The sequence below is a fragment of the Ictidomys tridecemlineatus genome, chromosome 5 (genome assembly GCF_052094955.1).
Source record: "Ictidomys tridecemlineatus isolate mIctTri1 chromosome 5, mIctTri1.hap1, whole genome shotgun sequence".
In the NCBI taxonomy this organism is placed as follows: domain Eukaryota; kingdom Metazoa; phylum Chordata; class Mammalia; order Rodentia; family Sciuridae; genus Ictidomys; species Ictidomys tridecemlineatus.
The window spans coordinates 160,578,530-160,605,958 of NC_135481.1; the positions used below are offsets into that span (position 1 = coordinate 160,578,530).

The 27,429-nt window shown below is 38.4% G+C and overlaps 1 protein-coding gene across 15 annotated transcripts in view; it reads left to right on the plus strand.

Moving 5' to 3' along the window:
* Positions 1-27,429, plus strand: part of Kif16b (kinesin family member 16B) — a 281,133-nt gene that overhangs the window by 143,290 nt on the left and 110,414 nt on the right. For all 15 annotated transcript variants that reach the window (XR_013439536.1, XM_078051371.1, XM_078051369.1 and 12 more), the window contains 2 exons: positions 5,680-5,762; positions 7,482-7,570. Coding sequence is in view for 14 of the 15 variants with exons in the window: in XM_078051371.1 (XP_077907497.1) it covers positions 5,680-5,762; positions 7,482-7,570 (172 nt within the window). In the remaining variant the exon portion in view is untranslated. The remainder of the gene's footprint in view (positions 1-5,679; positions 5,763-7,481; positions 7,571-27,429) is intronic.

The following is a 27,429-nucleotide window of genomic DNA, read 5'->3' on the forward strand; positions in this document are numbered from 1 at the left end:
TCCCCATCTAGTTTCACATTTTTGAAATAGGGAAAAAGAGTACTATAATTCAGGTATCTTAAATAACAAAGTCAGTGCTATAAGTGCCTGGAAATCACAGAGCATATTCTATAATTTGTTCTATGTATTGTAATATATTATTAGAAATTACACTATCAGGATTCCCAAGTGATGCCATCATCATAATGTATTTCAATATAAACATTTTAAAAGACACTTGGAAGAAAGTCATTACACAAAAAGCAATTTCTTTTTACTAGAATCAGGCAGTTGACTAAGAACTTAGCCCATCCTCCCTTACCCTGACCTGTCCTTCAGCGACATTTTAGAAAAGTCCATGTTCCTCTAGAAAGTCTGGCTTCTCCAACTGTCACATATAAAATGAAAATTTCTCTTTCACCAAGCATACTTTAGATGTGTCATCTCTTGTCTCTGTGTATGTGCCGAGAATGTTTTCTTAAGTAATTAAAATACAGAATGAGGTGCCCTGAAGCAGAATTACAAAAAGCCACCCATTTTTCTTGCTGTAGTAGCCTCCAAATTCACCATTACATGCCTTTAGGGATTCCAAATGTTTCAGGTGTATATCAGTTATAACCCAGAATGACGTGTTTCATACATCATTCAAAATATTCTGTGACAAAATTTAGTAGAAAAAAAGGGTATGTATTTGTGCAGTAACAGAATTAGAAAATCTCATCTAAAATTTAAGGAGGAGAGTAATTAATGGTGACATTAGTTATTACTCTACACTCCTTAGAAATCTCAGGAAATATTTACATACTTTTTTTGCTTGCTTAAAATGTTAAAATAAGAAAATCTCATGTGAAACCACATTAAGTGATTCTTATTCACAGAAATATAAATTCAGCTTTTCTTTCTTTTTTTAGAAATGTCATTTTCCTTTTACAATGTCATTTTCTCTTCATTCACTTTTAAGACCATCTGGAATTTGTCTGTCTTCAGGTATTTAACAAGCTCTGAAGTAATCTCAAAGAAGCCATCATATATTTCAAAGTGGTTTAGATACGCTTTCAAAATTACAAATTAAGTGTATCACAAAAAGTCCATCTGCTGTGATTAATCACATTAATCTCAGAGCAAGAAGCAGTTCATAGTTAAAAAGAATTTAAGACCTAGAAGGAACCTTAGGAGTTATTCAGATTGATGAATTCTAGAGAAGTTAAGGAGTGACTTGTCCTTGGCCAGACACATGTTCTGGGTCTCATGCAGAAATTGTATACCACTAGTCATTCTCATTAATTTGTCCTTTTATTCATTCATTCATTTATTCATCTGCTTCTTTCGGTTCACTTATTGTTTTTTAAGTATACTCAGGAATTTTCTTAAAAAACAAAAATCCCAAGGGGATCCTGACTACTACCAACTCCATCTTTCTGTCTATGACTTCTCAGTGAGTTGTGTGCACTTGGTAGATCTGCACCCCTTACCTCTCACCCCTCAGTCCCTTTGTTCTGGCTTTTTGCTACTACCAACTAAGGCCACCACACCACCTCTCAGAAGCACTCTGAACCGTTAGCCACTTCTTCCTTTGGCTCCTGAGAGTTTCCTTCTCTCTATCTGATGGCTCTTCCCTTTTCTTTTGCACGTTCATCCTTCTCTACTTGGCCATTAAATCCACATCCTTCAATTGCTGATCTTAGGTCCTCTTTTCTTCTACCTCCCTCTTTTCTCCTTGAATAACATTCTCATATCTGTGACTTTGTTTCTTAGAAAGAATTCTCAAATACACACACACACACACACACACACACACACGCACACACTAGGCTTTTACACTAATATATCTAATATATCTTTGTATATGTGTATATATGCTTATAAAAATGTGCACATACATACAGGTACAGGTGTTTGGTAAATAATTAACAGGTGGGTAGGTAGGTAGATAGGATAGGCCTTTCTTTTAGGGCCTCAGATCCATATTTTCATTTGCTAAAGGCAGCTCAAATTCATTATGTCTCAAGCCAAACTCATGACTCTTTTCCCAATCAAGTCTTGGTCCTTTTTCAATATTCCTGGTCTCAGTAGATGGTGCCCCATCCAGCCAGCAACGTGGTCCAAAACCCAGGATCCGGCTTCCTCAACTCCCTTCTCCTCTCTGTATCTAGCCCATCATTGAATCCTGTTGATTTTGTCTCCTAAATAACTTTCAGATTTGTTTATTTGTCTTCTTTGCTGTCACCCAGTCCTGAGGTACCATCCACTTTAACCTGAGAGTCACCTAGCTTTTCGCTTCACATTACTCTCATGCACTTTGGTCATTCTTCAGTCAATTGCAAGAATGATCTTTCCAAAACTCGAACATAATCATGTGCCATTACAGTGTCTTTCTATTGCAACTACATAGGGCAAAAGAGACTTTATATATCCTGAAAGGTTTGAGGTGCTCCACTGTCTCCCTTTTTCTCTCTCAAGCCTTATCTTACACAGTGATTTCCCTTATTCCCTCTGCCACAGCCATCTGACTATCTTCTAATCACTCATCATTATCATTTCTTTTTACCGTCATAGGACCTTTGCACATGCCCCTCTCCCCAACTCATCCTCAGAGCACTGCTTCCTTCAGGGAATCCTTCCCCAGCCTCCCTTAAAGTGAACCCCCTCCTCTTTTGCTGCTGGTTCCCTGAGCATATTTTCTTTTCTTCAGCTGCTGTTTTGCATTCATTTATGCAATTATTTGATTATTTATCCCTCTCTCCTATTTTCTACTTAAGCTTCACAAGGGCAAGGCATTTTCTGATTTGTTTACCTCTGTATTTGTAATATTTAGCACCATGACTAGCATACAATAAGCATTCATCAGGTATTTACTGATTAAATGAATCTAGCATCATGTAAAAATGAAGCACATTTTAAAATTCAAGTGTTTGTTGAGTAAAAATGAACAGTGGAGGAAAGAGAAGGAAGCCATTCATAATGGAGCCCCTTTTACATGCCATACAATTGACACACATTATTTAGATGGAAATAATGAATTGTCATGGGTAGTTTTGCTTTCTTTTATAACTCCTTAAAGGGTTTTTAATGTGTATTTCATGCAAATAACATGGGTGGCAAGGTTATTTTCAATGATTTAAAGCGATTTGAAATATGCCTCTGAAATGCTATTTTATTTTTCCATTAACATATTTTAGCAATTTTCAACTTGCATGGCTGGGCATTTGATTAACAGGGAAAAAAAGGAATTGGATTAGATGTAATTAACACCTGGAATATGATTGCATTATTAATCTCTAATGTATCTGAAGAACATTAAAGATACATATACCTGAGACATCATTGCTTCACTTTTGACTTATTTGCCGCCCATAGCACCTAGTCTTAGTTGTGAAAGGCATGGGAAACACCTTTCTTAATAATATTAATGATCCCTTTCCATTATTAGAAAACATGCAAATGTGATTTTACATGAGGAGGTAAGTATATTGTAGAACGGATGCTACCCACTGCTGCCCTTCTGGATCTCCTAAAACTACCTTCTCCTTTTCATACTGACTCCATTTCTGTTAAATAATGACCACAACTACAACCAGTCTTTCAGTTAGCTTAGGTGATTATGGTCTGAACCAGTTGGGTTTTAACTATACTGGATTTGAAACTTCTTTGAGACATATAGAGTATGACAGTACATTAAATAGGTAGAGAGACAACACTGGCTGAAGCTCCAGAATATATATCTGGGGGTATGATATCACCTGCAGGGTCCCGATAAAGACGCGACCCAAGCAAGAGACTGGTTATGTGTTTTGTCCAAAGGAGACAGCCACCAGCAGCCCACAGAGTTTTCTGTGCAGTGACAGCCAAGATCCACTGTGTCTTCTAGTTTGCCTAGGAGTGCTAAAAGAAACACACAGTTTTATGTGAAATCCCAAGTTTTTAACTTGGACAATTAATAGTTTGACTTTGAAATCTTATAGGGGATACACAAAGCTCATCTATAGACTGAGTTTTATTGCTATCAACCAGTTCTTGACTTCTGGTGAAAACTCTTGTCTTGGCACCTGTGGTATACATAGTCTGTTCTGCTTCTTCTATCCAATGTCAATTCTTGCTGTCATTTCAAACATCCTGTGCTTTGGGTGGACTTGGCTTTCTCTGCTGTCCCCAGCATAGCAGGCCATCTTCCAGTCTAAGGCTTAGCCTGTCTCTGCTATTACCTCACAGGGAACACCTCCTCTTGGCCTCTGGTTATCTAGTGAGATTCAGCTTAGGTTCTTGGTACTGAGGTCTGTTACCAGCTACTCTAGTCTGCACATGTCACTTTGATGTTACACATATAACCACACACTCATACTCATCATCCTTCATGGTTGACTTTCTTCATTATGTGTATCTGGTCTTCACAAATAAGTCCCCCCGCCAAGACTAGTTTGAACATGGGGTATGTTCTGAGGTGTTATGGACATGCAGGCATGGATGGGACCAAATAGGATTGTAAATGTCTTCTGCAGGATCACTTCTCTTAAACACCTCCAGTGACATGGAACTCACTACCCTGCATGACTCCTTTGCTACATTGAACAGTCCTGACTTTAGAAAGGGTTTTTGCTTGTCTCTCACTCAGTGACACATACCTGTAATCCCAGCAGCTTGGGAGGCTGAGGCAATAGGATCAAAAGTTCAAAGCCAGCCTCAGCAACAGTGAGCCACTACGCAACTCAGTGAGACCCTGTCTATAAATAAAATACAAAAATAGGGCTGGGGATGTAGCTCAGTGGTTGAGTGCGCTTGATATTAATCCCTAGTACTCCCCTCCTCCCCACAAAAAAGAAAAGGTTTTTGCATGATCAAGTTGAAATCCACCGGCATGCTCACCTATAACTTTTTATCCTTGTGCATTTTCCCTAAATGTTTTTGCTTGCTGAGCAGTTGTTTTCTAAATAAGGAGGACTCTAGTTTTCAAAAGGAATTTTTCTTGAGTGTCTAATGTGGCCACCTAAATTTTAATGGGGTTTTGATGGAAAATAGTGTGTTCCCTTGAAAATAGACCATATAAACCAAATTCTGAGGGAGATGTTAGTAATAGTTACCTGTACTCTGCCTATGATTTCTTTTGAAAGCACTTTTCTTTGAGATTTCTACTCATATCATGAGTAAACATTTTTTTTAAATTTGTGACCATATATTTGCTTGATGTTAAACCTCTTTTAAGAACTGTTTTTTTGTTCTGCTTTCAAACTATCAAAAGTGGAATTGTCTATATATTAAATTTAAAATCTTATCATAGGTTGTAATGCTTACATTTGTCACTTTTGCCTTGGTTATTATAAGTATTTAGATATCCACCTGTAAAAATAAAGTTTTTCCTGGTTTAAAATTAACATGTGTGCCTGGCAAGGTGGCACACCTATAATCTCAGAGACTTGGGAAGTTGAGGTGGAAGGATCCAAATTGGAGGTGAGCCTCAATAATTTAGCAACACATTGTCTTAAAAGTAAAGAAGGGTTAGGGGTATATATAGCTCAGTGGTGGAGTGCCCCTAGGTTAAATCTCCAATACCACACACACACACATACACAAATAAACTTACTTGTGTCAGTGGACTTTGGTGACTAATACTTTCCCTGATTATTTTATAGTATACTGAAAATTACATTTCTTGCAGCTGACCACATTGCTTATTATAAATGCATCAGTGTTTTTGTGTGTTTTCAGGTGCTGTGATACTCTTGGGAAGGACCAATATGTTTCGCTTTAACCATCCGAAGGAAGCTGCCAAGCTCCGGGAGAAGAGAAAGGTGAGGGTGTAAAGTCTCTAGGAGGGAGCCCCTGACCTGGCGTGAGAGTGTAGGTGTTCACTGTAGTTCCAACAGTTTAATTTTCTGAAATACAGAACTTCTTGAGAGGAAGTTCTATAGCCTGGATAGACTCTAGATTGTTGGCTTCCAGACAGATAATGGGGTGTTGGAGCAGGAGACCAAGCAAGTGGAATCCAGACTGACAAAGAGAACCTGCTCTTTACAGCTCTTTCTCTTCAGCCTTCCCCCCTCCCCCGAAGGAACTGGGTATCATTTTGTATTAATGAAGAATGACTTCCACTTATCACATCTGTCTTAGAAATTAACCCAATATTGGAATCCCTTTCATCAAATCCCAAATCAGCCACAGTAAATTAGGTTTTTAACTGAGGTGTGAAGTAGAGCAGGAAGGAGTTTAGGACAATGGGGAGGGACTTTGACTTGCTTAGATAGGGCCATCCAGAGGGTGCTTTAATTGCTGAATGGGGTTGGGGGTGTAAGCTGAGGACCTAAGAAAGAAGAGAAGAGATGGGAGGGAAGGAAATCTGCTAGGGATGTCATGGCTGGTCCTTAGACTGTTGAAGACAGTAAAGACCCCAGCCAACATTTCTAAGCCAGGAACTATGCTTACATCCTGGGTATATTCTTCTACTTTATCTACACAGCAAATGTTATTGTGCCCATGTTACAGAGAACTGAGCGGAAAAACTGGTCTGAGATTTACTTTCTCTAACTTGCTCTGAGGCCACCTCATGATTTCTTTTGAAAGCACTTTTCTTTGAGATTTCTGCTCATATCATGAGGAAACATTTTTTAAAAATTTGTGACCATATGTTTGCTTGATGTTAAACCTCTTTTAAGAAGTCTGAGGCCTTTGCCTCAACCATCAAGTTTCATAGCCTTTCATCTCAGCCTTCTTCTAGAAGGACTACCTGGGGTTGCACTCACCAAAGATGGAGGACAGAGCTATAGACCCTAGCCTTCCCCAGGCTTCTGGTCTGGCCACTGAAACCTCTTTTCTTTCTTTCTTTCTTTTTTTTAAAAATTTCTTTTTAGTTATTGATGGATCTTTATTTATTTACTTATTTTATTTATATGTGGTTCTGAGAATCAAACCCAGTGCCTCATACATACTAGGCAAGTGCTATACCACTAAGCCATAGCCCCACTCCTGAGTCCTCTTTTCTGTTCCAGTCTAGAGTCACTCTTGAGGATTCTTTTGGTATAAACTTAGAGAAACAGAGGAAAGAAAGCCTGTTTACCAGTGGCTTTCCATGGAAGCAAAATAGGTCTAACTCTCACCTTTTTGGTTTTTCCTTACCTCTGCCTCCCTGGTCTTTATCATTCTGTAATTGTGAGTGCCACTAATAATGGGTGATGCTGCCTGCTGGGAGAAGGATGTCAAAGAGGTTGTGACCTCTTTCCTCCACTTTAACTTTAAAAATTTTCAAAGGAGACCATCTGGGTTGTGCAATTCCTGGTGAATGTTCCCTATACTGGAATGTCAGGCTCCTGTGTACTTCTCACTCAGGATTTGGTTTGAGGTTAAACTAGGGCCTGAAGGTTCCAGATCTGCTGTCCTCAGATAGACCAGTTGTTGTGCATGCTAACAGGAGCATGTGCATCTCATTGTCTCTTACAAGTTGGAAGCAGTGAGTCCACAGCACTGGCCTTCTCTTCCTTGCTAAGGTAACCACTCTGCCCTGTGTCTGCTCTTAGAGTGGCCTTCTGTCCTCCTTCAGCTTGTCCATGACCGACCTCTCAAAGTCCTGTGAGAACCTGTCCGCAGTCATGCTGTATAATCCTGGGTAAGTGGACAGCCTCCTTCCCTGTGATTGTCTCTGCTGTGGTGTTTACCTTTCCAGCTCCATTATAGTCACGAGATGAAACTTAAACTTCTGCAACAGCACCTCCTTAGCACATTAGCTGTAGTCATTTTTCAAGTTGCTTCCTAGCCCTTGCTATATATATATATATTTACACACATACTTTTACTTAGCTATAATTACAACATAAATAGAATTATTTTTTCTAATTTTTGCTTAACAACACAATATGCATTAGCAAGGGTTGTTATGAGCTTTATTATCATTTTCATAACTGTCTAATATTTTACAGTTGGCACTTTGATTACTCAGCACATGATCCCTTTGGCTTATATACTTTCATCTTGTTTTGTAAGTTATTTGTAATAACAGAGGCAGCCTTAACTCTTAGGGCATCTAATATAGTGCCCAGGAAATACTTTCAAATACTAGGGGATCATGGAGAACACAAGACTATTTTAAAGGGCGTTAATGGTGACTTGAGTGATCAGCCTATTTGCTCAAGTTCCTGGTGACTTTATCAGGAAAGTGACAGTCAGTGATGACAAAAATACCTGAAAACAGGAAACTGGATGAAGGTACTTTTAGGGTCCTTCCAGCTTTGTGAGGCTCCATGATTTTATCTTTCTTCCCCAGAGAACTTCACATAAAATAATAGAATTAATAAGTATATACAACTGACAAGAACAACATCTTTTAGAACTGTTGATTGTTTAGTGTTTACTACATCTAGCCACTGTATTAAGCACCTTGTATCCATTCTCTTTTGCCAGCTATTTTCCTGTGACATTTGAGGAAATTTGCATACATTTGTTCACTCATACTTTCATTTAGAGCTATGGTGTATGCATCCAGGTGTCTCTAACTCCAGCAGCACATTACCACTTACTATGGTTGGGGCCCAATTCCGGTGGCCTCTTACCCTCTGACTCAGCATTTCTCACAGAGCTAAGCCATATGCTCAAAGGTCCTCATTTCTTCAGATTGGGTCAGCAGTCTGGTTTGTGGAAAGCAAATACCTACAAGGAATTTTGTCAGCACCACAGGAGAGACCTTTGATCATTGTTCTGGGTTTCTCCTTTTATAGGCTGATGCCAAGATCCTGCGCCTTGCTAAAGGAGAAATAAAGAAAAAAGCCAACTGGTCCAACAGTGTGTCTGCAGACTTGTAGAAGCACAAGCAGTTCACTCCCTTGTATCTGCCTTTGTCTTTATCATTCATCCTCTCTATCTTGTGTCATGTGTTATGAGGAAAGTTGGGCTCATTAAACAATTCTTTTCTGAGATAAATCCTATTAATGAGACCCCTGAGATGTGAGAACTCTCAGCCCAACTGAATAGTCAATACTTCGCAAAGTATATTTTATGAACTGGGGATGGAGTTCAGTGGTAGAGATCTTGCCAAGCATACACAAGATCTTGGGTTCGAGACCTAGCATCACCAAAATAAAGGGGGTAGGGCACAGAAATCATATTTTGTCATAGGTTCTTAATTCCCTTACAATGGTTTTAGCAACTTCCTGTTGATAAAACAGTGACTAGGATTGAATCATTCATTTGTGTATGTTATTTAATAAAGTATACAGGTCTTTAGGTTATTTTCAGTTTAAATAGTATGTTCCCTTCTCTTAAATACTGTTTTTCTAATCAGATTGTTCTGTGATATGAAGTGTGATTGCTGAGCCCAAGATCCAGTTAATCCTGAAGTCCACATCCCACCTTTCTTATCCTAAGCAGCAGTGACACCTTTTAGCTTGAAACCATCTGGAAATGTAATGTGGCTATTTATGTCTTGAAAACTCAAAAGTATTCTGTACTTAGCCTTTCATCTGAGACACAGACTCACTGTGTCTTGAGCTCCTCCTTTTTCATTTACACATGGGATTGAAGTCCTTTCCCCTCCCCATAATGCAGAAGAATATATAGTCTTCTTAAAAGTAATGCCATTTTTTGTTATTTGTTTTTAAATTCAAGCAGTTTTTCTTAGTATTTATAAAAGGCATTTTGGAGTGTACCAGTTTCATCCTCAGGTCTTTTCATTGTCTGAATTATAAAGTTTTGACACCTTGCCATTGAGGTGGTTCATCATCTGTGTAACTCTCTCAGTACCTCCCTCCATATGTTCTGGGCCACATTAGAATTGGTTTTTATTGCTCAGACATGCCCTCAAATCCTTTGGAGCTTTTCCTTTGTAAGTTTCAGAGCCTGAGATGCTTTTTTTTTTTTTTTGCTACCTACTCATCCTCCAAGGCACCATACAAATAATTTCTCCTCTGGAAGTTTTTCCCAACTTTTCTCCTCCCAGCCGAAATAAATGCCCCTTATTATGCTACCTTGCTGCGTTTCTGTTGTCCTCATTTCATTCTTCTTCTTTTTTCTTTTTTTAATTGGTTGTTCAAAACATTATAAAGCTCTTGACATATCATATTTCATACATTAGATTCAAGTGGGTTATGAACTCCCATTTTTACCCCAAATACAGATTGCAGAATCACATAGGTTACACATCCACATTTTTACATAATGCCATATTAGTGACTGTTGTATTCTGCTACCTTTCCTATCCTCTACTATCCCCCCTCCCTTCCCCTCCCATCTTCTCTCTCTACCCCATCTACTGTAATTCATTTCTCTCCTTGTTTATTTCTCATTTCATTCTTCTTTGTAATGTCCATTCATATGTCAGCAAACCCTTTTCAGAGTGCCTCCTGGGAACCAAGTGTGATTCTAAGACAGTGGTACTGGCAAGACCAGTTTCCATGCTAGTCAGAGAACAGAAACAACAGGTAATTGAAAAAAAAAATACTGAAAGTAAAATGAAATGGAATGTCCTGGAGCAGTGTTTGTGGAGTGGTCAGGGAAGGCTTCCTGAGGAATGGACATTTCTCACAGAGCTAAGCCATATGCTCAAAGGTTCTCACTCCTTCCAGGACATTTGATCTAAGACCTGAGTAAAGTGAGATGATAATTATAAAAGAAAGAAGGAAATGAAATGGAGAATGTTCCAGGCAGAGAAGAAGGCGAGTACAGTGACTTTGAAGTAAGAAGGGGAAAGAGGGTCTGAGTAAGTGGGATTTAGTAAGCAAGAAGAGAGGTACAAGGTGAGGTTGGGGGGTAGTCAAGCGCCAGCTAATGAAGGGCCATTAGGCTATTGGAAGGAGTCAGTTTTCTAAGGGCACTGGCACTGGAGAGATTTAATCAAGGGTGTACTGAAGGTGTACTTACTATAAAAATTAGAGTGTATATCTCTTAGAGAATGTAGTATACAAGTGGGAGATCATATGGAAAGCTGTTTCCTTAAGCCAAATGAAAGATAATGGTGGCTTGGATCAGAGTTTAGCCATCAGGATGGAGCAACATGAGATCATAGAATCAAAGGTGATATCCAGGTATAGGTATAAACCACCAGGGCAGGTGGTGCATGCTGTCCTGAGATGGAGCAGGCAGGGAGGATGGGCTGGAGCTGGCAATTGGATAAGAATTCTGCTTGTGTAAGTGATTTTCCTATTAGTCGGAAGCTTTTTGATTGCGATATCTTGTGTCTTACTCATTTCTGTACTTTAAAGTGTCTGTCACATAATGTGGTTAATAAAAATTTGGCAAACAGATTAGGAGTACAATTTTAGTAAGACATATGGGTCCTTTTAAGGTTTGTTTAATTAATTTCTCTGTACATGGGTGTTCCAAATACTGGAACAAGACACATTAGGTAAAGGAAAGCATTTTTTTTTTTTTTTGTGGTGTAGATCAAGTCCTAGATGACAGTGCAGTTCTTAGAACAATCTCAAGTTCATGTTCAGAATCCCCAAGCAAAAGGTGGAAGGAGGGCTTTATGATGAAATGAAGAATTAGGCAATCAGAGAATCTAAGTGAGAAACGATCTGTTTTAGACTGAACTACATTTGGCTGAGGAGATGATTCTGGATGCATCCAATATTCACTTAATGCATTCTGTTCACCTGGGTTCTGTTACCAGATGCATTTTGTCTCTGCTATTCCTACAATACTTGCGGGTACAAATTCAAATAAAAATTATTTAATACTTTATCATACCTTCTTTCTCCCTGGCTTCCAGCCCCCTTCTACTTGCCACCTGCTATGGAGAATGATTATCCATGAATTAAAATATAATTGGAGAAAAATTGCCTACTCTGATTTATGGGAAGCAGACACCTTGTTGTGAAGTTGTCAGCTCCAGCAACTCTGCAAAACAAAGCAGAATTAAAGCTATAGTCATACTGTTTATGCCTTTTTCTGATATTACTGGCATAAATATCCTCAGCCTAAACTTAAGCACCATGCAGTAAACTAGAAGAACATTGAAAGAAATATGGATAGCATTTGGGCTCTAGCTAAATAGTTGATTAAATTCAGCTAATAAGCTGCTTGGAAACAAGAGTGGGCTCCTTTCTCAAGATGGGAATGTAGAACTTAGATGCTTCAAGAAATCAGCATGTGTTTATTGAGGGTCTATTTTATGCTGACAGTTTAAAGTATTCCCTGTGCCTAGGAAGATGGACATATGCATGTGAAGCCATTCAAAATGAAAGCAAGATAGCATATGATTCAGGGCCCAACAATGGAGTTAGAGGCCTGTTCTTTTGGAAGTCTGGTGGGAAGGAAATGATCCAAGTGGAAGTGCCTAGGAAAGGGTTCTCCTCCCAGTTCCATGTTCACTTTGGGTAGCCATGCCATGATGAAGTGGGTTTCATAGAAAGCCAGAGGCTATCTGGTTTTCAGTAGGAATCCTTATTGATATCAGCATCACCTACATAATTCCATCATGGAATCTGTGTGATTCTAAGTCCCAAGAATCTATTTGTCCTCAATGTTTGTGGAAGCCAGGTAATGTTTTCTATTACAACATCTTCTCTAATTTCAGTCTCGTTCAGCTCATTCTCAATGGTATAGCAATGCCTAGCCTGTGGTAAATTACTGGAAAACCTTGTCAAGAGTAGGGTGCACCATGGATGGGGTTGGCAGAGTTATAAAGAGCCTTAAGTAAAAGGGGCTCTAAATCCTGTGGTCTGGTGCCTTTTTCTCCGTGGTTGAGGACATAAAGATGTTCCAAGTCTATAATAATGTCTTTCTTGGAAAATGAAAAGAAGACACTTAACCCATACCCCTTGTGGACCCAAAATCAGTTTCCTTAGTTCTGCTGGAGAATTGCCTCCAAGATTCACAAGTGAAGTGAGTCCTATGCTGGACCCATACAGGAGTGGTAGACTGGAGAGAAGATATTCTGGGTGAGGAAAATTGCGTGAATATTTCAAATGAATGCTGGGAAAGACTTGTTGAGGTTAGGAGAAGTTAAGAAGAATCCATGGGGTGATGCATTAGCTGAGGGAAACTCTGAAGGCTAAGCACTGATATTTGTAGTTTGCTTTGATAAGTGAACAGAGCTACTTTAGGGAAAATGTGCCTTTACATTTGGGCAGTATGAATTAGAAGTAGAAGGGAAAGTGCAGCTAAGGCTCCTCGGGCATGTACATGATATTGTGTATGTGAACTATTTTTATAAGTTCTGGTTAGATTATTTTTAAAGCATGCTCAGAATCTGTGATAATGATTAAAATACATTGTCCAAAACACAACAGAATCATTTTCTGTCTACTCAGGTGCATTTGGTAACTAATTTCTTCACGTTATTTTTAGTTGTGGTAGAATGCATTTAATATCAAGTTTACCCTTGTAACCATTTTTAAGTGTATAGTACTGCAGTGTTATGTACATTGACATTACTGTGCAACCAGTGACTAGGACAGTTCTTATCTTGCAAATGGAACTCTGTGCCAGTTAAATTAAAACTTTCATTCCCTCCTAATGTAGCTGCTGATAGCCATTTTTCTACCTTTTGTCTTCATGACTTTGACAATGTTAGGTACTTCATAAGAGTGGAACTATGTGGTATTTGTCCGATCCACATCGACATGTCACAATTTCCTTCTCTTTTATGGCCAAATAATATTCTATTATATATATGTACATTTTGTTTATCCCTTCATCTTTTGATGGACACAGGTCATATCCTGCTTTGGGCTATTATAATACTGATGTGAACATGCATGTATAAATATCTACTTGAGTCTTTGTTTTCAGTTCTTTTGAACTTATGCTCAAAAGTGGAATTGTTGGATCATATGATATTTCTCTTTATAATTTTTCAGGAAACTATCATACAATTTTCTATAGCAGCTGCACCATTTTACATTTTCACCACCAGTGCCTAAGGGTTCCAGTTTTTCCACATCTTTACCAACTATTATAATTTTCTGTTTTTTTGAGAAAAAGCCACCCTAATAGATCTGTGTTGGTATCTTATTGTGGTTTTTCTTCAATCCTTTTTTTTCCTTTTATTTTCTGAAGAATGTCCAATTTTGAAATAGTGTTTAGAAATTTAGAAAGACTATCTCAAAATCCAGTTCCTCCACTGAGTAAATATCTTATGAATGTAAATCTAATATGGGTGGATTTTTGGATTATTTCAGCCAGTCCATTTGCATATTTAAAACCCAGTCAATGGGAGGGTTCCAGGATGTGTTTATAGACAAGGGGCAGCAGGAGCAACTTTGCATGGAAAGAGTTTTTCTGATGGGTGAGTGATAAGGCCACTGGAGGAGCACTATCAAGGATGCTGGAAGTGAAGGCTTGAACTGAGGCAGCAACGAACAGAACCTTGGATAAGGGTAGGCTGTAGGGCAAGCAGTCACAGGTCCTGGATGATTTGTTGAGTATGGCACATAATGAAACAAAAGATCATTGACTTCCAGTTTTGGCCTTAAATAATTGATTGGATGGTACATGCTATTTAGCTGAGAAACAAATATGAAAAAGTAGGAACAGGTTATGAGGAGGCATGAAAGATAATGAGAATAGGTTGAGGTTGTGGCTTAGTGGTAGAGCACTGGCCTAGAACGTGCAAGGCCCAGGGTTCGATCCTCAGCACCACATAAAAAATAAATAAAGGTATTTTAAAAAAAAGGTAATGAGAACAACCTTAAAGAACTGGGCCCTTGAACTTCCTCCTATAAGTGCCAGTGCATTTAAATATTCTGTTAGCAATCAGGCACTCTGTGGGAAAAGGTCTCTGTGTGGCCTCTCAGAAACATTCTTCCTTGGCTTGCAGGATGAATGCAGTTTGAGTACCGTAGATGGTCATTGCTGTACCACTTTTACCTCAGTCATGCTGCTGGTGTTGAAGGACCTGTCATTTGTCTAACCTTGTCCTGGGGCTTGACTGAAGAAGATAGACTTAGTCACTTTTGAGCATAATTCAGTATGGAGGAAAGACCCATGTAAATAAATTCTGTCAGAAATCAGGACAGCAATGACAATGTCTTTGCACATGCCAAACTTTAATTACTCTGGGGGTCTTTGAAGTAGAAGAAGCTGTTCAGTTCAACCTGCTCCATTAAGCTCTGCTTCTCACTACGTTGGTTCATCTCAGAGGGCACCAGGTCTTCACACAGTCCTCCACATTTCACTTTCTTAAATCACCAGTGACAAGCCCTGGTGATAAATACAGGGTTTGGAATCTCTTCTATTTTGTATTTTATTTAGAGACAGGGTCTCGCTGAGTTGCTTAGTGTCTCCCTTTTGCTGAGGCTGCCTTTAAACTCCTGCCTCAGCTTCCTGAGCTGCTGGAATTACAGATGCACATTACCACACCCAGCTCTACAACCAGTTTTAACAAACAGGAATTCAAGGAATTGATGGGGCACCTTTTGTTATAACAGTCTTGGTTCAGGGCTGCTTTTAAGATTCCCTCCTTCACTCAAACTAGCTTCTGGTCTTTACTTAATTATTACATAGAAAAAAGTTGATGCTTATTGAATGTTAGCTCTCCCTTATCCCTCTAAACCCCAACATTCGGACATACATCCCCTTCCACTTCCCTCTCCTCGTCTTGGTGTTAAGCCCTCCTGCCTACTTTTTTCTAAAGATGCTAGGTCTCCTTGAGTTTTCACAGGTCTCTTCTTTCCCCAGGCTTCTGAGCACCAGCCTTCTTTTCTATCATCTGAGAGTAGCCATTACCCACTCTATCCCTTGGGAATTCTTTTTTTTTCTTTTTTTTTTTTTTGCCAAATTGACTGCACAAGGGGACTATCTTTCTAACGCTTTTCCTTTTGCTGTCCTTACTTCCATCCTGAGCAGATCTATGGGACCTTTTCACACTTGATAATTTTACTGCTCATTGCTGTGGAAGAACATGTAGGATAATTTGTTGTTGTTGTTAAATGATTCATATGGACCATTCCTGAGGAGTAGTGGCACGTATTCCAGGGTTCTATCTGTCTTTGATCTCTCAGTGATTTCTGGCTTCTCTGGAAGGCTCATGGACTGCCTCTGGAATTTTCTTCCAACTTGAACCTAAAGGTGGAGCTCATTATGCCTCCTTAGCCCTTCATTCTGACTCCTTTCTCTTCCCAGCATCTGGCCTAGCCCCTTAGTCTCTACAGGGTGAAAAGTCCCAGTGTCATCATCTTTCATTTTGTTCTCCAACATGATCTTCTGTCACTTTTTACCTTGAACTTGCTCCTTTGGTTTAAATGAGTAAAAGACCTTTTGCATCTCTCTCCAGGATTCTGTGTCTATAAACCCATCTACAAAACCCTTACATCCTCTTTCTTTGGCTAGTTTTCATCATTTAAGTTGAATATAGGAATTGCATCCTCAGGAAGCTTTCTGTGCTGCATACTCAGTTTGAGCTAAATGCTTCCTCTTTATTCTTTAGTGGGCATCTGTACATACTTGTGTTAGTCAGATTTTCATCACTATGACCAAAATACCTGATGACAACAAGTTGGAAGTAGAAACGTTTATTCTGGGCTTATGGTTTTAGAAGTTCAGTCCATGAGCGATTGGTTATATTACTCTGGGCCCAAGAGTAATATATATGGTGTAGTATATGGCTGAAGAAACAGTGGAAGAAAGCTTCTCAGCTCATGGCAGCCAGGAAGCAGAGAAAGAGAAATGGGCCACATGGAAGATGTACCCTTCCAGGGCATACCCCATTTTTCCACCTATTTCAACCACATTCTGTCTCCCTAGAGTTACCACCCAGTAAGTCCATTCACACTGAGGGAGACTGATAAGGTTACCTCTCTCACAATCTAGTGATTTCATGTCAAAATATTCCTGCATTATTTTGGAGCTTTGGGGGGGACACCTCATATCTAAACAAGAACAATGCTTTATTATTAACTCTTTCCAAATTCATTTAATGCATACTTGTGCATTTAATTGTTGTATGTTTCTTGAAGGTGGGGACAGCACCTTATTACATCTTTGAATTGTGCACAAAGAGAGATTCTCATTTAGTGGGCACTTACATATTCCTTCTTCTGTAGGTTTTGGCCAGCAGATGACCCCTCAGTCCAAAGGATGTGTCTGCTTATTAGTCTCCAAGTGCCTTATACTTCAGATTGGTCATGTACTCACCCATCTTTATGAGTACTTCCTATATGTTTGGTGGTTATCTTGATGATTACAGATCAATGTATCTCTTGGTTTCTTTGCTGTTTTGTAGGCCCAAGTATTTATTTTTTTACAATGAAATAAAAAAAAATATTGGATTCTTTCCAGGGCAAAGCCCTCCAAAAGAATTATAGCTGGTTTGCAAATTATTATATCCAGTAAAATTCAACTTTTCTTCAAAGCAACATTTTTTCTTTGTTCAACAAGAAACCTATTAATTTTCCAAGTTACCTATGTCTTAAAAAGTATATACTCTGAAACAGTAAGATTTGAAGGTTTTAAAAGTAAAGTCCTTGCTACCCAAGAATATTTTATCCTTCCAGCTGGGCATATAAAGTTGGGCATATCGTTTCTAACATAGTTTTAGAACTTACTGCTGGCCTGTATCTCAAGCTGCCTGAAAACCGATTTGTACACACACATGCGTGGTACTTAGTGCCAGAGAATCTTTGGATGGGGCAAAGCAGCCTGGTGGCTTCCTTTGGGAGTTAGCTCCACTTTGGAGAAGTGCCAAGCCAAGGTTTTTGCCAGCAAATAATTTCCCTGCAGGGGAAACATTCTTTCTCAGCTGGCACAGCATCTTTAAGAAGAAACCAAGCTGACTGCTCGGGCCTCCTCTGCCTTGCTCTGAGACTGCAAACAGGCAGCTAATTTGGCAGGGTGTGGAAGCTTTCACAGCTTCTTGAAAGTGCTTGAAGCAAAATTAGATACATTCCAAGTTCATTTCAGTCTTGAAAATAAAAGATATTTTACTGGCACATTAGCCTCCTCTAAGCAATAACCAGTAGTGAGCCCATTTAAATGGATAAATTTGAATAATTAAATTCTGAAGAGAAGAAACACCTAGGTCTCAAGCCTTGTTAGATGAAAAAAAAATATATCAGAAGTCAGGGTCAGACCTATATTTGGTAAGCTGCCAAGGGAGCTTTGTCCAAAGAGTGTCACTGCCTGAGGTCAGGTTTGGACGGCATCAGGACCAACACTGACGTTGGCAACCATGGAAGAACCTCAGTTTTGAAGCTGGTCTATAGTCACCAGTGGTCAGGGGAAGAGGGTGGATGAGGGATTATTAACTGTAATGTGTCCATCATGAGCAAATTAGAAATCACAAGAAAGCAAAAAGAAATTAATGCACAGTTAAGATAGTGCTATATTTTCTAACCTATACCCCTGGCTATTCCACTATTTATTTATAGATATTTAGATAGATATGTTTATATGCTATGTAAATATGAATATTTGCATTTTACCCTTTTTACCAAGATGTGTTTATACTGGACTTCTAAGAATTTTTGGCCTTTAATATTTATTTTTCTTTCATAACTATTTTTTTTCTTTTTTAATTTATTTCTTACATACATGACAATAGTGGAGTGCATTACATTCATCATTATCTGTAACTCTGTATATAAAGTATGTTCACACCAAATTATGAGCTCTCTTATTTTTTTTGCATATAATTCTTAATACACCTTTATACCACCATTTATCATATCTCTTTTTGTATATAAGGTATGTTGACACCAAATTCACATCTTCATACATATATTTTGTATAATGATGACCCTCTCCTTCCACCATCCTAGCTATTTCCCTTCTCCCTCCCTTTCCCTCCCACCCCTATTTCCTATCTAGAGGTAATTTTTCTCCCATGCTCTCCCTCCCTACCCCACTTTGAGTCACCCCCCTTATATCAGAGAAAACATTTGGCATTTGTTTTTTTAGGATTGGCTAACTTTACTTAGCATAATTTGCTCTAATGCCATTCATTTCCCTGCAAATGCCATGATCTTATTCTTTTTTAGTGATAAGTAATATTCCATTGTGTATAAATGCCACATTTTTTTTTTATCCATTCATCCACTGAAGGACATCTAGGTTGGCTCCATAGTTTAGCTATTGTGAATTGTGCTGCTATAAATATTGATGTGGCTGTGTCCCTGTAGTATGCTGTTTTTAGATCCTTTGGGTATAGTCTGAGAAGAGGAATAGTTGGGTCAAATGGTGGTTCCATTCCCAGATTTCAAGGAATTGCCATACTGCTTTCCAAATTGGCTGCACTGATTTGCAGTCCCATTTGCAGTGTATAGTGTACCTTTTTCCCTACATGGTCGCCAACACTTGTTGTTTGTCTTCATAATGGCTGCCATTCTTACTGGGGTGAGATGGTATCTTAGAGTAGTTTTGATTTGCATTTCTCTGATTGCTAGAGATGATAAGCATTTTTTTTCATATATTTGTTGATTGATTGTATATCTTCTTCTGAGAAGTGTCTGTTCAGGTCCTTGGCCCATTTATTGATGGGATTATTTAGTTTTTTGGTGTTTAACTTGTTGAGCTCCTTATGTACCCTAAAGATTAGAGCTCTATCTGATGTGTGAGGGGCAAAAAATTGTTCCCAGGATGTAGGCTCCCTGTTCACCTCACAGATTATTTCTTTTGCTGAGAAAAAAACTTTTTAGTTTGAATCCATCCCATTTGTTGATTCTTGGTTTTAATTCTTGTGCTATAGTTGCCTAGCCCCACGTGATGAAGATTAAGGCCTTCTTTTTCTTCTATATCATTTTATCATAACTGTCTATATCAATTCAACAGCCTTAGGATGTTCCATTGTGTGGCTATTTCATATCTTACTGAACTTTGCTTCATTTGGTAGGCATTTTGTCTTCTAGTTTTCTGCTATCATAGGCTATTGAGATGAAGAGATTTGTAAAGAAGAATGGAAGTGAAATTTCTAGGTCAGAAATGTATGTGTTTTTAATGTTCTTGATGCATATTATTGTACATGGTACTTGAACACATCCCCATTGATGCTATATGTGATGCCCCCCTCAACCCATAAAATGCTGCAAAGTTCTAAGCTCATTCCCAAGAAATAGAATTGAGGGTTCATGCAGCAGTGGTTCTCTTCAGAAACATTCCCTGGGCATGATTCTTCTGTGCCGAGTTACCTGATGTTGCAGAATGCTGTATAAGCTTGGAACCAACATTCCTGCTGCTTCCTGTTCAAGAACTGAAGCAGAGTCCTGGAATGTAAAGCTAGAAGGAACTTGATTCTGAACCAATTATTCCAGGATTCAGATTCAAAAAGCCCAAGGCACCAAGATGGTACTAATAGTTTCTCACCAGCTGGCCATACTCATTAAAAAAAAAAAGTTTAATTTTCCCTCCCATCTCTCACTCTATCCTTGTTTCTTCCTTATCACCTCCTTCCCCATTTTCCTTTTCTTCTTCCTGTTCTCCCTCCTTTCATTAATCTGAGAGAATAAATACATCACATTAGGGAGAAAATAAGAAGACATCAATAACAGGGTTGCATCCTTCATTGTTTTGAGCTTTTGGCTTCATTGTAGATGACTGTAAGTTTCTAGAAAACAGACCAAAGAATCTAGTTTGTTGTTTGCTGAGTGCCCAGCATCCTACATGGAACTTAATAGAAATCTAATGTGAACTAAGAGGTATTTCTTTTTCCCCTTCACAGCAATATGAGAGAAATTTCAGAAACAGAATTTGATCATAGCTGGAAATATTCTTGACAAACTTTTTGCTTTCAAATGGTCCCTCCTGCATGTTTTGGGAGGAAAGATAACATTCTCTTGTAAGCTCAGTATACCCTGCTACCCACACTTCTCTCTTGCTTTCTACTACTTTGTAAATTGTTTTATCTTTTTTCTTTTTCCTCACTGGCCTTAAGCAAGGAAGTTTTATACACGTTGTTGGCAATATTTATGTTAGCTGGTAATTGGTGGTTAGCCTGAGTTTTAGCTGATAGGTATTTACTATGTTTGTCTCTGTTGGTTTATTTTATTGGGCCTTACAATTTTTTTTCTAGTTTAGGTTGCTGAAATGCTGATTTCTTCTCCAGTTTTTGGTCTCAGTTGTCTCATATTTTATGGACCATTTACTAACTTTACAATTGCTATAGATTGTCTTAAATGGCTTGTTAAGATACAGTCTCAGGGAACTTGTGGTGAAAGCGACTGAAAGAAGTGGGTTTCTTCCTCCATTAACTGAAATTAGTGTTAATTACTGACTTGGCTGTTTTTTGTTGTTGTTTTCTTCCTTGTCCTGAGTATTACTCCACTGTGAGCCACTTTAAATGATGAGCACCATGTGCTTTCTATTTCCAAAGTAGGCAAAAAGATGAGCTGTTCAATTCAAAGAACATTTTTATCTTTATTTGGTTACTTATGATTGCCTTTTCTGAGGAGTGGGCTGCATTTGTGCTTCATTCATTTTATAATCGCACTGTCCAAAGTCAGTTTTGAAGGTCACCTGAGCAAATGGGACTTTTCTTAGTGAAATGGATGGTTGCTGTGGGCAAGGATGGAAGACAGTGAATTCCCTATTAGTCCTATATGACACCATGATTATTCTTTGAAGTAACAGATTAACTTGATTACATGTCACCAACTCTCTGTTCCTTGTTAACTCATTTGATTAGAGCCTGTTGCTGATTCTGTCAAGGGTTCCATTGTACACATTCATTCTTATTCCAAGGTCTTTGCATATGCCTTTTCCTTCTCTCGGAACACTTGTTCAGGTATCCATGAGCCTTTCACATGGCATACTCCTACATTAGTTTTTAAGGTCTGAGTTTAAATGTCACTTCCTCAAAAAGGATTTACCAACCCCAATCCAAAATTCATCTTGACTGTTCACTCATACCATTCTTCATCTTTCCTTGTTACCACTTAAAACAGTTGGTAATTGTGTTTGTTGGTACAACTATGTGTCTGTTCCTGATCTATGCATGTAATGATAGGTGAAAAGGTTTGCTTTTTCTCTTCCAAGTAGGTGTTTGAGGAGTAATTCTTTCCTGAACATGTGTATGTGTCAATTGTTTCCCAGTGAGGCATGTCCATCCCCATCCTTCTATCAGAGACCATAATTCCAACCTTGAATAACAATTTCCTGACTCAGTGACCTCAAATGTTTGGTCACTATCAGCAACCCCTTATATCTTATGACCTATGAAGGTTAATTGCCATCATTGTTTGAAATAAATAGAAATGTGCTATAGTTTATTAGAAGCAAAACAGATGTGAAGTGCTTACTACAATCAGAGTAGATTTTAAAAGTGCAAGTGATTTTTTCTCATTATAAAAGGAAATGCTATTACCAAAAAAGTAAAACAATCAGAAATTAATAAATAATCACAAATGTTTATAATTCTTCCACCAAGAAATAATCATTGGTTTGCATTGGTAATATTTGCTTATATATTTTAAAATAATTTTTAGTTGCTGATAGATCTTTATTTTTTTAATACGTGGTGCTGAGAATCGAACCCAGTACTTCACAAATACCAGGCACGTGCGCTACCACTGAAGCCCAGCCCCAGCCCCTATTTGCTTATATTTTAAAGTATGTCTATTTAATTATACATTGCACATCATACAGAGTATTTAAAAAGTTTTGAGGTCATGTTAGGAATACAAGCCTGTCTTCTGCTTTTTTTTCTGTTAACATATTATCATAAACTTTGTCCCAGGCCACTGGCAATGATTCTTCATTCTGTCTTTATGTCATAATTTATTTAAGTTTTGCTTTATTATTAGGAACACATCAAAACTATTTCAGCTTTTTTTCCCATCTAAGTTGTTGATAATATTGCTATTAATCCTCTTATCTAAATCTCCTACTTTCATATTTTGTCAGTTAAATCCACACCCAGAATTCTTTATTTGATGGCAGTTGTTGCTTAAATCAAAGCATGGGGGAGGACTGAAGGCAGAAATGTCAGGAGACAGTAAGGGAAGAAAGGCATGAGCCATTGAGTTGAAGACCTTAGGGCTGAGGGTAAAGGCATGGCCACGGGGATCTGGGAATGGGAATACACACACAGAGCAGAGAATACTTCCAGTCTGCTGTCAGCCCTGTGGGAGAGACAGAGGCCCACCTTTTTAGCAGTGTCTGGTTAGGTGTGTTGGCATGTTGTCTCTCTTGGTGCAGTGTCAAAGGCGTACAAATATGTAAAGCAGACTTATAAAGCTTCTGTGATGTATTGTCACCACAGAAGAACTGTGGCATATCTGAAGTCTTTTTACATTTTCAGACTTCTTTCCTCTCTTTTTTTCAGCTACCTTTGAATGTGCACTGCTTTTTCTTTCTTAAACTAACCAAACTTTTATCAGAGTGGTTGGCTGTGTCCATCTCCATGAGACTCTGTCCATAAATCTTGGTATATCTATATTATAGAATTTTATGATATTAAACTATGTCATACAGTAATAGTTAATGATATGGGAATTTGTTCCAGGCATATTTTAGGAGGAAATGATGACTAAGTAAATTTTATTGTAGGCTTTCGGCTGTGTGTGAATATATATGGCTGTCAAGGCTTAAGGCTGATACCAAGATGGAACAATCCTGGTATAGGACTGTTTTAATTACCTGTTTTTTCTAAATTTGCTGCAGTGAATTGTTTTCATCATGAGGGGATGAGGAGTGTTACAATTCGTTATTTCTCAAGGCAAAAGGAGGCCTGCCTTGGCTGGTACCATCTCCTCCTCTCAGGTGTGACTCCTTGTGATTGGGTTTCTAGCTCTGAAGTTCATACCACTGACTTTAGAGCTGTATCTGTGGCAGACATTGGTAGAACACCTACTGTGTGCCTTGCAGATGGCCCTCAGCACACATAGTCACCCAAGGTATGGAAGGGGCCCTGTCCTCAAGGAGCCCTGGTGGAGGTGAAGACAGCTCCCACCTTCAGTGACCTATAAGGCTCTAGTTCCATCTTGAGCTCAGTTGTTTTCCTATATCCCCCCTCTGCTATTTTTCACTGCTTTCACTGTATTTGTGCTACTGGGATCCGAGTGAGCCTCATATATCTTCTTCTGGTTTTTGCCTGATTCCCCTCTCATGGTGGCTACAGATGCATCCTAATGATCCTTCTTTGTGCATCTCTCTCCTGCATGTTCTCTTTTCCCTGTACCCTCTTTTCTAGCTTTATATTTTCATAGCACCTATGACATAATATATTCATTATTTGATACTTAACTGTCCCTCAACCAAATAAAAGGTTTATGAGTGCAAAGAATTAGTTTCTTTTGTTGAATTCACAGTTCCTAGAACAGTGCCTGGAATGGCATATTGAACAAGTGAATTAATGGGTGAGTGATACAGCAGTTCCTGAGTGTCCTTCCCAGAGCCGTGACAGAGGTCTGCACAGGGCAGTAGAAGGGAAGCTTGCCCCTGAGACTTAGCTTGAACTTAGCTTGAACATTCTGCTTAGAGTCCAAATTCCCAGTTGCATTACTCATTACTTCCTTTGTTCAATCTCAGAAGTAGACAAATGAGGTTTTATACTGTTTCCTTCATTGTATCTCTCATTTGTCTTCCTTTATTTTTCTTCTATACTTTTGCTCTCAATTCAGTGTACAGTGCCCATTATAATTCTGTCCATTTTTTAAGGCCCACATCAGCTAACACCTCCTCTATGAGGCCTCCTCTCATCCTAAAGCTGTAACCCATCCTCCATTGAAAGTTGTGCCTTTTAGGAACATCACCTTTTGTGATTCATGTATGTCATGTTTTCTTTCACTTAGAGTTACTCTCATAAGAGTGTCCAAAGGCACTTTTTCCATTTTGTGTTCTCCTCAGAGTCCTGCTTTGTATCTAGTAGGAGTTTGATAAAGGTTTGTTGGACACACAAAATACATGGCTGGATGAAATGTCAGGAATATTATCTATGGCACATTCATCTGGTCCATCCAGTGGAATCATATATTTTAGAAAGATGAATTATTTTTAATATATGGAAGGCTCTTTCTGGGATAGAAAATACAATGATTTGGTAGAGGAAGTGAGAAAGAATTCTAGGATAGATGTTAAAGTGGAGGTGGAGATGAGCTTTTCTACTCTTGGTTCTTCTAACAAGAAAGTTAACCTTAGACTTCTCTCTGATATTAACGTGGGGCTCAGTCTCCTGGCCTGGAAAATAGAAGGGAGCGGGTAGAAGACAGGGATGTGTACTGAGCTGAGTGTGTGATCTCGAGTTCCCATCTACTTCAAAGTGCCTGTGATATTAGGGCTTTATTGGAAATATCTCTGAATGTCCGTTCTGATTGTTTTATTAGAGCGAGATACCACTATTATAAGAAATAGACTGAAAACAGACTCAATGAAAACGCTTATGGTATCAAATTTTTCTGTTTTTTTAAAAGCAATCATTGTTTCTTTGGGTACTTTTCATTTGAAATACAAAACACTTAAGACTAGCTCTTTGGCAAGTGTTAGTACTTTCTAGAGTAGATAATTGAAAGGTCATTAGAAAACTATTCCCAAACTATTTGATTTTTATGTTATAAACTATCAATTTTTAGCTAAGAAGGATTTAATTTCACAATCTTCTATATTTAGTTGCATTTTGAAAACTCTTCCTCTCCCCCTACATCTTGATACGCATTCTCTGATTTGTAGTTGTCAGCAGTTTCTTGTTGTATATCCTGACATGTGACATGGAAAATAACCTGGCAGTGGTTTGAAAGGGTGATTTAGAGTGAGTGGTATAGAAATTGTAGTCATCTTTGCAAAGCAGCTATTCTTAGCTTGCTAGTGAAAGTTAACATGAGAGCTGATACCCAGAGGAAGGACTGTAAGGCCTTTCCATAAAGAATCAACAACTGAATGAATGGCCAGATGCTTTCTTTGATCAGTTTCCCTAAGCTTACCCTGATGAGTATCTGCCTTGTTATTTAGCTTTTAGATCATTTATAGAATGTCAGCTTCTCAACGTCAAACTGGATAGCACCACCACCGAAATCCAAACTTTTTTCTTTAATCTTTAAGTTGTCTCAGTCTCCTTAGGATTTTCCCAATTGTAAGATGATTTGAGACTGAATGAAAGTTTCTGAGGGGTTATAGGGTGTTGAGAAGGTCAGTGATCTTGGCCTAAACTATTGTAGAATCCACTGTGTTAAGAACCTAGACCCAGTGAAGGATCAGGGAAAAATAAACCATCTTCCATTGCATTCTAGACTTTTTCTAATTCCTTATCAGAATCTGAACTGAGGAGTCCCACCAAGCATTCCAGGCTGGAGGCCCATAGTTCTTTCAGAGAAAGCATGTGTGTGGTCAGAAACAGCTACATAATGAAAACATGGAGCCTCTGGATCCACCGTTACTAAGAATTACAAGATGGCAGCAGCAGAGAATCAAGTGTAGGGGACCCATATAGCTCAGTCACAAACTGCACATGTTGTGTACCCATGAAATCTATCCTGCATTGACTGTAACCTAAAAGTCCCTAATGAAAATCCAAGTCTATCCACTGACCAAGAATTTTTCCTTACCTGATAAATATCTGCTGAGAAAATAGAGTAAAACATTCATGCAGGGAACTTTACCACTATGACTGCTTCAGCTCTTCTCTGTTGCCAGCTGAGATCTCCCTTCCAGGCCTGATGTGCTGGGGCTCAGCTTCATTACTTTCCCTATCCATCCTCAATGAAGTGCTGGCTGGACTTGGGGAGTCACCTTTCTATTTTTAGAAAGTGAAATGGTATCAGAGGCACCAAATTAACCACCCTCAGGACACCACAAGGTTGCAAATATTTATGTTTTTAGTTCATTTACATTTCTTTTTCCTTCCTTTCTTCCTTCCTAATCACAGTCTCACTTTCAGTGTAATGGTGTGAGCTGAGAAATTCCTACCCCCTCCCCTTGTTTTTTCTATTACCAGTGATAACAGGAATGTAAATTACAAGATGTGCAGTTATATCTAAAAATGCTAGATGTCTTTTAATGAAAAGAAGAGAGTATTTCTGATAAAAATAGGTTGTATGCTGAGCTTTTTTGTTGGACCTAACACAATATGTGCACTTCTGTCATTTTAAAATGCTTCAAACAGCTACAAAAATTTTATCTTTTTGTTGTTTTCCTTTTAATTATACCATTTGGGAAATTAGCATTTGGGGCCATGTTAATTCCAGAAAAGATAGTGAATTATACTTATTTTTAAAGAAGTCACATTTGAATACAATTATAGTTTATATACTTTTTCCATACTGACACTTTTACATTTTACAATCTACTGTGGTGTGCTGTTTGAAATAATTTAATGGGTTATTTTAAAGTATAATTAGTAAATATGTAATACTTACGTTATATCTGCCATAGCTCATATCCCCCTCATATTTAAAATACAACCCCTAACTTTATAATTATGACTTTCTCCTCATACTGTTTGTGAACTTGTTTTAAGTTAAGACTAAGTATCTTTTAATTGTTATTCTCTTTTTCAGGAAATGTTACTCATTGTTTACCAAAGGCATACTGCTTTCAGTTGAAAACAACCAGATTCTTCCCTATTCAGAAACAGGTCTCAGAAATGAAGTCATACTTCTTCATTAAGAATTAAAA